The 12,553-nt window shown below is 39.0% G+C and overlaps 1 protein-coding gene across 1 annotated transcript; it reads right to left on the bottom strand.

The window, feature by feature from the left end:
* Positions 1–8,405: 8,405 nt before the first annotated feature.
* Positions 8,406–12,161, bottom strand: LOC102410109 (fatty acid-binding protein 9). The gene is made up of 4 exons (XM_006068048.3): positions 12,007–12,161; positions 9,643–9,815; positions 8,747–8,848; positions 8,406–8,588 (listed from the first exon to the last, which is right to left on the bottom strand). Exons 1-4 carry the CDS (start codon positions 12,077–12,079, stop codon positions 8,538–8,540), a joined length of 399 nt encoding a protein of 132 aa, XP_006068110.1. The 5' UTR covers positions 12,080–12,161; the 3' UTR covers positions 8,406–8,537.
* Between the last annotated feature and the right edge of the window lie 392 nt (positions 12,162–12,553).

Genomic DNA, 12,553 nt, shown 5'->3' with positions numbered 1-12,553 from the left:
CCGAGTTCACCCAAACTCATGTCCATCGAGTTGGTGATGCCATCCAGCCATCTTATCCTCTGTCGTCCCCTTCTCCTCCTGCCCCCAATCCCTCCCAGCATCAGAGTCTTTTCCAATGAGTCAACTCTTCACATGAGGTGGCCAAAGTACTGGAGTTTCAGCTTTATACTTCAATAAAAAAATAAATAACCATGACCATAGGGTTAATCCTGAACTCTCAGCTCAGTCATTCTTATCTACCTTTGGAGTGACAGTCTTTAAATTTCAATTCAATCATCTTTCCTGACATTTTCTAGTATACCTTCATTTAGCACTCAAAGCAATTAATCATTTAACATGTTAACTTTTATTAATTTTAGACATTACTTCATTAACATGAATGTCATGCACCGAAGTCTTGATTCCATGTGTGTGGGGATAATATGTGATTCTATTTACATAATATAAGGTAAAAGAGGAGAGTAAAAAAGCTGACTTAAAGCTCAGCCTTCAAAAACGAAGAACATGGCATCTAGTCCCATCACTTCATGGCAAATAGATGGGGAAACAGTGGAAACAGTGACAGACTTTATTTTCTTGGGCTCCCAAATCACTTCAGACAGTGACTACAGCCATGAAATTAAAAGCTGTTTGCTCCTTGGAAGAGAAGCTATAACAAACCTAGACAGTGTATTAAAAAGCAGAGGCATCACTTTGCTAACAAAGGTCCATACAGTCAGTTGTGATTTTTCCAGCAGTCATGTATGGATGTGAGAGTTGGGCCATAAAGAAGGCTGAGTGCCAAATTATTGATTCTTTCAAACTGTGGTGCTGGAGAAGACTCTTGAGAGTCTCTCAGACAGTAAGGAGATAAAAGCAGTCAATCCTAAAGGAAATCAACCCTGAATATTCATTGGAAAGACTGATGCTGAAGCTGAAGCTGAAGCTCCAATACTCCATACTGCGGCCACCTGATGCAAAGAGCCGACTCACTGGAAAAGACCCTGATGCAGGAAAAGATTGAGGGCAGGAGGAGGAGGCGACAGAGGAAGAGATGGTTGGATGGCATCACCAATTCAATGGAAATGAGTTTGAGCAAATTCCGTGAGATAGTGAAGGACAGGGAAGCCTGACGTGCTGCCGTTCATGGGGTTGCAAACAGTCAGACACAAGTGAATGACTAAACAACTATTCACATAAAGGTCCAAGTACTTAACCCCATGCATGTATACAGTAGGTAATCATTTGTTTACTGCCTGAATGAATAAATGAAATGTAAATTTTGTACTTATGAGGGATTTTCTTTGCATTAAATCATATAGCAAATATGAAAGCATCTAAAATTCATGCTTATAATCAATAATATGATTCTTCTAAACTTCCTTTCCTCTTCTTCTCTTCCTTCCATTTTCATACACTCTAGAGTCATGGAAAGAGCAAAGCTGTGAGTTACACTGAAGTGTAAAACTTAGTTGTAGTACCCATTCCTTCATTTAGTCACTCCACTGGTCAGTGGTAAAGCAGATGGCTCTTTCCCTATTCCGGATGACACTATCTCATGACGGCACTAGGAAAGTGCATGTGAAATAATTCCAGGGTTCGTTGTACATATGCTCACTGCATGCACACCGATAATTGTTCAACATGAATTTATGAACTGAAGTAGCACTGGAGATAATAACATAGTGAATGAAACAACTCTTCCTGCCCTCATGGGCTTTATACTGCAGTTAGGAAGACATGCATTAAACAGACACTCAGAGACATTTTAGAATATGCAGTTATTTTTTTTTATCATTTGCAGATGGAGACAGTGAATGACACTGAAGCGTCAGTGAGCCATTTCTATGTTGGAAGATACTTTTCATAATTTCTTACACGCCAGATGCCCTGAGACCAATCGTCTTATTTATCTTCAGAACTCAGACACTAGGGCATCTGGTGCTCCTCCAGACTGCTATTTGACAGAATGCGACAATGGCAATTCAGGCTTGATAGCTTCCTCCTTCATGTTGCAAGTAAGCATTTTCGTCTCATCTTAAAAATGCTGAGATTAAAGTTGTTTTCTTAATGAAAACCGTTTCTTGGAGCTTTCTCAGCCACCAGGGGGTATTTGATTTTTTAGTTCCTATGGTGACCGTTGCATTATGCTGCCCAAAGGAAGTTAATAGCTTTTCTTTTGTTGAATGGCAATGAATAGAGGGAAGAAGTAGTTTGTCATTCCTCCAAACAATGCAATTAGCTTTGTTTTTACTAGGCTTGAACATACATGGCCAGAGACTGGTCTAAGATTTCACATCATTATTCTTAATAGAACACTTGAGATCTGGTTACTCATTCACTGGGGAGGTAACCAAAGACAGAATTTCTGCATTTCAGTGTTTTTCTCTAGTCATTACAGAATATACAGAGCCAGTCACAGTTTTTTCTACTCCATTTGCATTTCTTCTTAGAGAGAAAGTGATATCAACAGCATTAAAATAGGTAGTATTTTTCAGGCATTAGCACAAAGAGCTGTGGGAAACACTTTTCAGGACTCAGCCATCTGCTTCCTTATAGTCTATGGGAGGAGGCAATCTCTTCAAAATAATTCACTTGTGAAGCATAGTGAAAAGTGTGTGAGTATATGTGTGAGTGTGTGTGTGTGTAGCTTTATTTCATAAGGAACAAATATAAACTCACAAAAATTCAGATGATTTTCTAACCATGTGTTATCCAGGTTGCCTACTTTATTTCCTTGATTGCGTTTTACAAAGTTTTTCAATAATTGAGATGATATAATGTGGTTTATGGGCTTCCCAGGTGGCTTTAGCAGTAAATAATCCACCTGCCAACGCAGAAGACACAAGAGATGTGGGTTTGATCCCTGGGTCAGGAAAATCCCCTGGAGGAGGAAATGGCACCCCACTCCATTATTCTTGCCTGGAAAATTCCATGGACAGCCTGGTAGGCTATAGTCCATGGGGCAATGAACAATCAGGCATGACTGAGTGATTGAGAACACACAATGTGGTTTACACATACATATGTATATGTATACACACACACACACACACACACACACACACACACAAACACGTATTTCAGATAAGGTAAAGTTAGATCAGAGGATCAATTCATGTATAAACTGTACTTTCATTTATTCATTTCAAACCATGCCTTCCTTCAAACAATGGAAAACTAGTTTTGTAGTTAAATTCTAGCCTGTAACATGCTCATGATTGGGAATACCTGGTGAAAATGCATTATCTTAAATGGGCACACTGACTCAGTAATGTGAGCTGTTGCCATGAAACCCAGAATTTCAGAAGTTTAACCCAGAAGTTTATTTCTTGCTCCCTCTATTTCCATTGCAGGTGCTCCTGATCTATGGGTAGCTTTACTCCATAGAGAAAGGCTCAGAGGCTTTCAATCCATTCATTTCATGCCTATAGCACCCTTCAGATTTCAGAATCCTCTCCTCCAAGCAGCCAGGGGTTGGGGGAGATGAAAAAGACACACTTGCCTCTTTATTCTCTTCACCTAGAAGTGGCACATGTCACTTCCACTTAGACTCTGATGCAGGAAATAGTCACATGACCCCAAGGAGACAGGTGGGTACTTAGCCATGTTTGGCTTGCAGATGCTTCTCAATGCCAATACTGTATTGGCAAGCCCAGATATCTAGAGGGAAATTAACTATTTCTTCTGTATTCAAATCTGGGCACACTAAGTCCTGACATTATGTCTGAATAACTATCTTAAAGTCTATATTCTGATAGAATGTTATGAGGAACTTGGGATACTGGTCTAGCTTTACCACCTACCAAATGGATAGCATTTGAGTTGTAGCTTTATCACCTATACAATATTGATTGTTCTGAGAACCAAAAAAAGAAAACCTTTGTGAAATTGATTTGTAACTTATGTATTGACACATGAACTCTATGTTACAAAGTAAACCAGAATTGATTTCTCCCAAATCCCATTTCTAACTGATTAGTTGCCTACCTCTGCTGTAACACTCTTCCAATGCAACTTTGTCTGCCCACTGTTTCAGTGCACATGCCTTCAATTCTGTGGTTCCTATTCTTTGCATTCTAATTGCCCTATTATCTGGGAAGGGGATGTGGGAAAAATGAGAAGACATGAGGGATTCCCTGTGCTGGCCCATTGAAGAATGTCTCATTTAGCCTCATCACAAACTTGTGAAGTAGGCAGTCTCCATTTTGCAAAACAGAAAACCAAAGTGGGTGAACAGCTCATTCAAGCTCACAAAACAGTCAATGGCGGAAGCAGGATTCAAGTCCTGCTCTGTCTGGTTCTCAAATTTCATTTCCTGCAATGTGTTTCAAGGGTAGCAGTCACTTCCTGTTCTATCATGAGGCTGGTTGCTAGAAGGTTCCTCCCAGCTCTGACCCCCTCAAAAAATTACTCAAGATATAGATACCAACCTTCAAAGTGGACAGATTATAGTTTTATGTAAATGTTTAAAATATAAATAAATCAAGGATTAGGTTATGTCCTGATTTCTTCATCCTAAATTTCTATTTTCTGTTACTACCTTTGAAATAGTCAGTTGTCTTTTAATCACTTTCAAAGCATGTTCTTTTATGATTATTACACTTTTGTGCAAATGTATGAAAATTAAATACACTAAAAATGTTCAAAATAAATTATCTTTGTCAGCGGTTTTCTAAATAGTATTGGGTAGCAAAAAAAGAAATCTGGTGAGTTATTCATTGATAACAGTATTAATCATGTTTTTAGTATGCTTGATATTTGGATAATTATTTCTTTTCTGTAAACTTCAGTGTGAATTTAAAATGTAATAGTTTATCACTAAGTTTTTCAGTCTAAAAATATTCAAAAATACATATTTTATTTTATAGTTTATAAAATCTGCCATTTCCTCTACTTCAAACCCTTATGGAAAGTGAATAATGGCTTTTTATTGCTTAGCAATAATTGTCATTATTATCCTTTTTCTAGAAATCCAGTGCAACTTGACAAGTTGTTAATTGTTTATAGATAAATGGTGACAGTTTTTAAAGGTAAGTCAGATCATGTGAATGTCCTTAGTTAAAGACTGATAATTCTAAGTATAAACTTTAATGAATTTTTTCTTATAGAAATATTAACACAATTTGACTGAGAATAAAAATAAAATCAATAGGGTTTCAAGATGACTCTGTTACTTGTAACAATAAAAGGCAGTTGTGAACACTATCCTTAACTCATTTCTATTTGCCATCACCTAATAGAGTATTGATGGAGAAGAAAATGGCAACCCACTCCAGTGTTCTTGCCTGGGAAATCACATGGACAGAAGGAGCCTGGTGAACCACAGTCCATGGGGTCGCAAAGGAGTCGGACACAGCTGAAACAATAGAGCATTGAACAGATAGTCATCACTGAGTAAGAACTTGCAGAATGAACGACTTTCTCAGGAATAGCATGTTTGATTCTACCTACTAAAGACTCCACACCAGAATTTTTATCTCCTTTAGGCTCTCTATAACTTGAGCTGTGACATTATGAGAAGAGAAATAAGTCTTGAAAATTCAAAACTAAGTTATTCTTTTTAAAATTTTGCCTCTGTAAAGTCAAAGATTTAAATGAGTAAGTGCCTAGTGCTTTTTAGAATACCCTAATCCTTGACTGGTTCCAAATGGGAAAAGGAGTACGTCAAGGCTGAATATTGTCACCCTGCTTATTTAACTTATATGCAGAATACATCATGAGAAATGCTGGGCTGGAAGAAGCACAAGCTGGAATCAAGATTGCCGGGAGAAATATCAATAACCTCAGATATGCAGATGACACCACCCTTATGGCAGAAAGTAAGAGGAACTCAAAAGCCTCTTGATGAAAGTGAAAGAGGAGAGTGAAAAAGTTGGCTTAAAGCTCAATATTCAGAAAACTAAGAGCATGGCATCTGGTCCCATCACTTGATGGCAAATAGATGGGGAAACAGTAGAAACAGTGGCTGACTATTTTTGGGGGCTCCAAAATCATTGCAGATGGTGACTGCAGACATGAAATTAAAAGACGCTTACTCCTTGGAAGGAAAGTTATGACCAACCTAGATAGAATATTGAAAAGCAGAGACATTACTTTGCCAACAAAGGTCTGTCTAGTCAAGGCTATGGTTTTTCCAGTGGTCATGTATGGATGTGAGAGTTGGACTGTGAAGAAAGCTGAGCTTGAAGAATTGATGCTTTTGAACTGTGGTGTTGGAGAAGACTCTTGAGAGTCCCTTGGACTGCAAGGAGATCCAACCAGTCCATTCTAAAGGAGATCAGTCTTGGGTGTTCTCTGGAAAGACTGACGCTGAAGCTGAAACTCCAATACTTTGGCCACCTCATGCAAAGAGTTGATTCACTGGAAAAGACTCTGATGCTGGGAGTGATTGGGGGCAGGAGGAGAAGGGGACGACAGAGGATGAGATGGCTGGATGGCATCACTGACTCAATGGACGTGAGCTTGGGTGAACTCTAGGAGTTAGTGATGGACAGGGAGGCCTGGCGTGCTGCAGTCTATGGGGTCGCAAAGAGTCGGACACGACTGAGCGACTGAACTGAACTGAATCCTTGTGGAAAACACTTCAACCAGTGATCTGAGTTGTTGCTGACGTGCTGTCATCTGCGCTCCCATCGCAGAGACCATACTCTGATGAAGGCCGTGTCAGCCTCTGCTCCCATTTGTGCACAGGATGCTACCTTGGGGCTTGAAAACCTCTTGGACTTCTGGAGAATGCATACAGGTACATTTTGTACATGCTTGAGTCCTTTAGGAAGGACAGAGACAAGCATGGGGGAAGGACTGTCACTGCCCACATCTGGCAGTAGTGTGGCTACTTCAAGTGCACAGTTTTATGCTGAGGTCTTCAGGTTTAATATGACAGTCCTAGCTCCTTTCCTTGGACAAGAATTCAGTTACTGTCCCAATCCCATGCTAAGTCCTTTTCATTACTCTTTAATTTCATCCTTATTAAGGTAACCATACTTCTTAGTTTGCCTAGGACAGTCCAGTTTATGCTTTTGGCCCAGGTGTGATTACTGATAGTGCCTCTCTCTTTCCACTTTTCACTTCTCATTCAGTTTAGATGACAAACTAGCACAACTTAAACACTACCTTCAGGGGTTATTTTTGACTAACTACTGTCTGGTTTACGTTTAATTTGCAGCATGAGATATACAGAATTCTTCCTCTTTCTCCTTTTCCTCTTCCCACTGCCACAAACACACTCAATTTTAAAATTTTACCTGTAATTACTCTGTTTCACTCTAAGCCCTGCTGCTGCGGCTGCTAAGTCACTTCAGTTGTGTCTGACTCTGTGCGAACCCAGAGATGGCAGCCCACCAGGCTCCCCCGTGCCTGGGATTCTCCAGGCAAGAACACTGGAGTGGGTTGCCATTTCCTTCTCCAATACATGAAAGTGAAAAGTGAAAGTGAAGTCGCTCAGTCGTGTCCGACTCTTCGTGACCCCATGGACTGCAGCCTACCAGGCTCCTCCATCCATGGGATTTTCCAGGCAAGAGTACTGGAGTGGGGTGCCATTGCCTTCTCCGGAGAGTACTTCCTAGCAACAGTAATCAGTGAAACTATTAAGCGACTTTATGAAGCTCTAACAATTACATTCCCACTAGGTGTTTGGAAGTCCAGCACTGGCATTTAATAAAATATCATTCTTCAAAGACGAAGTTGTAAGTGTTGGTGACAGATGTACTAGCCTGATTATGTTAAACACATTTATGGAAAAGTAGGATAATGATTGTTTTAAATGTTCTATAATAATTCAAGCACAGGGTAGAATGTTCAGGCTATATTTTGTAGCCTTTTTGTCTCTGTGTCTGTCTCTCTTCCCTTCTCCCTGTGTCTCTCATCTATCTATCTATTATTCATTATCTATCTATCTATCATCTATCTGTCTATCATCTATCTATCCTATCTACAAGACTTTAAGTAGGGCCAACCTTCTGCAAAAATAGATAGCAACATTGGTTTTCAACACTTATGTTGTGTAAGGGGGATGTTAGTTGCTCAGTCATGTCTGACTCTTTGTAACCCCATAGACTATAGCCCACCAAGCTCCTCTGTCTCTGGGATTCTCCAGGAAGAATACTGGAGTGGGTTGCCATTCCCTTCTCCAGGAGATCTTCCCAACCCAGGGATCGAACCCAGGTCTCCTGCTTTGCAGGCAGATTCCAATGATTATGATCCCTCTTTGAAGTCACATGAATTTCAACAGAGCACCCATCCTTTGACAGAAAGCCTTAACCTAACTGGAATGGGTCCATTGAAGGAAAAGCAAGGATTGCAGAAGTCAATTGTGCAAAGAATAAAAGGCACTAAGTGATTTTAAAATCACGCCAGAGACAGGTAGTTTCTTGTATCACCCATTTAGATTGTCTCTAACTCTCAAGATTACACAGCTCCATAACTGCACTTAGTTTGGTTTTATTGAGCAATTTTATGTTGAGAAATTTTTTAAAAATTACTGGCTCTGAAGCACATCTTCTTCAAGTCCCAGCTTCCTGTTAGTGAACAAGTTTTCACTGATGCATACAATTTCTTCACACCTTTTCATAGACAGCAGTGCTGACAACATTATTCATGATATATTCCTAAAAGCAAAGAGGGATCTATTAGAGTTGGTACATGATAGGTTAAATTTGCTCTGTCCCTCTTTCCCCAGACTGCCTACTCAGGCCATAAGACAATTGAATGATTCGAAAGGTATGTGTCAAAAAATCAAAATTTTTTAAATTTAGAGAAAACTCACCACTAACATTTTTCCATCTACAATTTTTCTTTTGATCGTTGTCTGTTTACCAAGCCATTTTTGAACATGAATCATTGAGCCACCATCTAGTGTTATGATGCTCTAGAAATGTAGAAAGGAATCAGTCAGAAATAGCAATTCATGACATCCTAATGACACAAGACTAGATATTTAGTTTTTAATTTCCATTTTGAAATTCTTTTCTCCAAAATTCTTACATCAGTTCTTGTCCTAATTTAATACCATCAAACTAGGGAAGTCTCAAAAGATTATTCAAGTGATACTCTTTTCCCCCAGGTAAGCAATACCTAAACTATTTGTGAATGATAGTTCCATATTCTGTTTTATAAAATGACAAAGAAAGGGCTTCTCTGATGGTTCAGTGGTAAAGAATCCACCTGCCAATGCAGGAGACAAGGGTTCAATCACTGATCTGGGAAAATCCTACATGGCGCTAAGCAGCTAAACCCGTGCATCACAACTACTGAACCTGTGCTCTAGACCCGGGGAGCCGCCACTACTGAAGCCCAAGCCCTAGAGCCCTAGAGCCTGGGCTCCACAACAAGAGAAGCCACTGCAAGAAGAAGCCTGTACCACAACTAGTGAGTGCCCCCCCTCACTGCAACCAGAGAAAAGCCCAAGTAGCAACAAAGACCCAGCACAGCCAATAAATAAATAAATAACATTAAAAACAAACAAGAAATGACAAAGAGAGATCAGAGAAGCAGTGAAAACACGTTGAGTTTTTGGGCCCTAAATCATTTGCCAAAGAATTAACTTTAGAGATGTGCTCTATTAATTAACAAACTCAAACTGACTGGGTGAATTAGAACGAACTATGCCTAACTGCCTTCTAGATTTTTCCTGATTATGAAGCAGGAAGATTTAGTTCTTACCTTCACTTTCCGGTTATCTATGGTGGTTTCATCAAATTCTTTCCCCAGCTTGAAGGAGATCTCAGAGTTCTTGAAAGAACTTTCAGTTTTGATGCTAATCTTATCCCTGTCGGCACTAATAATGATTCTTGGCTTTGCTGATCCTGCAAGGTTCTGGACTGCAACACTCACTCCTGTGGGAATGAGTGAGAAGAAAACTCAATGAGTAGAGGAAACAACATGCCTTCTTAAGAAGTTTAGGAAGGAGTGCTAGCAATCATTTTGGAAAGCAATTCAAAAAGAACGCATCCTCTCCCCATTGACATTTTGGATAGTATGCCATGTTTTCTTTAGTGCTCTCTATATCAGCTGGTTGAGCCAAACCTCCCAATCAGAGGACATGTCTAGTAATTATGCTTGACATTTTGAAAGCTAAGTTCACTTTCTGAGACTATTGTGCTTCATCTAAAATCACTGAGACTCTTACACTTCATCTAAAATCTATACTTGTGTGGTGCCTTTCAATCGTATGCTTGGGCTTTACCTCATGAAATGTTTCAACAACAATATTTCAGTAGCATAGGGTATTATTACCCTCATTTTAGAGATGAGTATACTGACTCCCAGAGAGGTAGAAAGGCTTATTCTAGATGATTTCCTTGGTAATTAGCAGAACTGAAATTTAAACACAAGTTTTCTAATTGTCCATAAACTTTAGCACGCTTTTTTTTCCTTAAAAAAAAAACAACAAAAAAAAATTTCAAAGTATCTAATCTACTCTAAAAGAATATGACTTATAAAGTGCAGGCTTCTCTTATTTGTAGGTACAATTCAGATCTGGCTGAATACCATGAAATTAAAAGATGCTTACTCCTTGGAAGAAAAGTTATGACCAACCTAGATAGCATATTGAAAAGCAGAGACATTAGTTTGCCAGCAAAGGTCCGTCTAGTCAAGGCTATGGTTTTTCCAGTGGTCATGTATGGATGTGAGAGTTGGACTGTGAAGAAAGCTGAGTGCCGAAGAGCCAAAAGCTGATGCTTTTGAACTGTGGTGTTGGAGAAGACTCTTGAGAGTCCCTTGGACTGCAAGGAGATCCAACCAGTCCATTCTGAAGGAGATCAGCCCTGGGATTTCTTTGGAAGGAATGATACTAAAGCTGAAACTCCAGTACTTTGGCCACTTCATGCGAAGAGTTGACTCGTTGGAAAAGACTCTGATGCTGGGAGGGATTAGGGGCAGGAGGAGAAGGGGACGAGAGAGGATGAGATGGCTGGATGGCATCACTGACTCGATGGACGTGAGTCTGAGTGAACTCCGGAAGTTGGTGATGGACAGGGAGGCCTGGCTTGCTGCGATTCATGGGGTCGCAAAGAGTCGGACATGACTGAGCGACTGAACTGAACTGAACTGAACTGAGGCAAATTAGACAATTTGGCTGAGAGCCTGGCCCTGCTATTCACGTTGGGAATTGTCCATTGTTGAACTTGTCTCCTGCAATAGTTGAGCAGAAGGGCTGACTCCCATCTCTTAATATTGATATAGAAATCAATTTCATATTCATATTATGGGCAGATGGGAAGCCTCTGACTACGTAAAAGCAAAAAACCTTTATATATAGTTTTTTATTAAAAGGGAGGTCTCTCGTATATGTTTAAAATTGCTTAATTAAATGTTAAAAAATTACTATTCTTCTAGCATTAGTAAAGAATAGTTTAGTTATTATTAGTTATCTGAGCTATTGTAAATTATATTCATTTCAACTTGAATAAGAGCTAAAGTAGGCAGAACTTACAATTCTGTGAGATGTCCAATGGTGGGAAATTCCATGAGTAAAAATATTCTATTTCTATGTGTTCTATTTCAACAAAACATTTGAAACTCTTCAAAATAAGGTTTTAAAAATCTCCCATGTGTATCAGAACTCTAAAAATTAACCCACTAGAAATTTTGCTTGTTGTTATTACTCTTTTGAAGTTATAACTTAAAGTAAACCTTGAAACGAATATAGTTAATAAATTTAATTATAGATAGGTATTGCTATCTAAAATGTGGAGCTGGAAAAAGCTATTAAATGAAATTACCAAGATAAAAAAAAACTCTATTATGAGGGTAGGATGAAGTATTTTCAAAAAGGATATATGGTCTAAAAATATAGATAATAAATTAGAAGGACGTATCTGTGAGCCTAGTATTGCAGAAAGAGGTAATTATTACTAGTAATAAAAGAGTAAATGTAGATACATAAACTTTGTTAACCCCATGAATATACCCTAAGATCCCAAATGAACAAGATAATTGTAGGAAAATTCATTGTAAAGTGCAAACCCAACCACATCACAAAAAGCATTGCCAGTTTCCAAATCTTGGAAAGCTATTTCTCACCCAGTTCTTTCATATATTCATCAAAGTTTTCACTGGAGACCAGTTTCCAGGTTCCCAAGAAGGGCTCAATCATGATGGAAAGCTTGCAGAGAAGAGGTGCTCACAACCAAAATCCAAAGAAACTTAAGCAACACACTGCTACCAGAATCTTAATTTAAAAGACATCTTCATCATGTGACTCTTCTGAAATGGCCAATGGGGAGCAGCAAGACCAAAGATTCTAGGCACCAGTGTTGACTCATTTTATTTACTTTCAAATAAAGACACAGAAAATTAACATGTTAAGTTGAATTTAAGTCAATGATTATAGCTTCCAATAAACAGATTGATAACCTGAGAGTCATCTGATAAATATTGTGAAATGGAGACAATTTTCAATAGAGATCAGCATTTTGAACTATGAATGCTGAGTCAACTCCAAAGAAATAACCCAACAAATGTCTAATGAACACCTGACTGAGATGTTTTCGTACTTGATACAGGGACATCCTTGCTTGCTCTACCTCAGCTGCTTTTTATTTGGACAAGTCACAGTGCCAGAGTAATC

This window comes from Bubalus bubalis, chromosome 15 (genome assembly GCF_019923935.1).
Source record: "Bubalus bubalis isolate 160015118507 breed Murrah chromosome 15, NDDB_SH_1, whole genome shotgun sequence".
NCBI lineage: Eukaryota > Metazoa > Chordata > Mammalia > Artiodactyla > Bovidae > Bubalus > Bubalus bubalis.
The sequence above is the reverse complement of the archived record's forward strand: the minus strand, read 5'-3'. Positions and strand labels throughout refer to the sequence as shown.

Bases quoted from the DNA above. Each gene is read 5' to 3' on its own strand.
- LOC102410109 (XM_006068048.3), bottom strand. From the start codon at position 12,079: ATGATTGAGCCCTTCTTGGGAACCTGGAAACTGGTCTCCAGTGAAAAC. The intron at 9,816-12,006 runs GTGAGAAATAGC...TCATTCCCACAG, and splicing joins TGAATATATGAAAGAACTGG to GAGTGAGTGTTGCAGTCCAG. The intron at 8,849-9,642 runs GTAAGAACTAAA...CTACATTTCTAG, and splicing joins TAGATAACCGGAAAGTGAAG to AGCATCATAACACTAGATGG.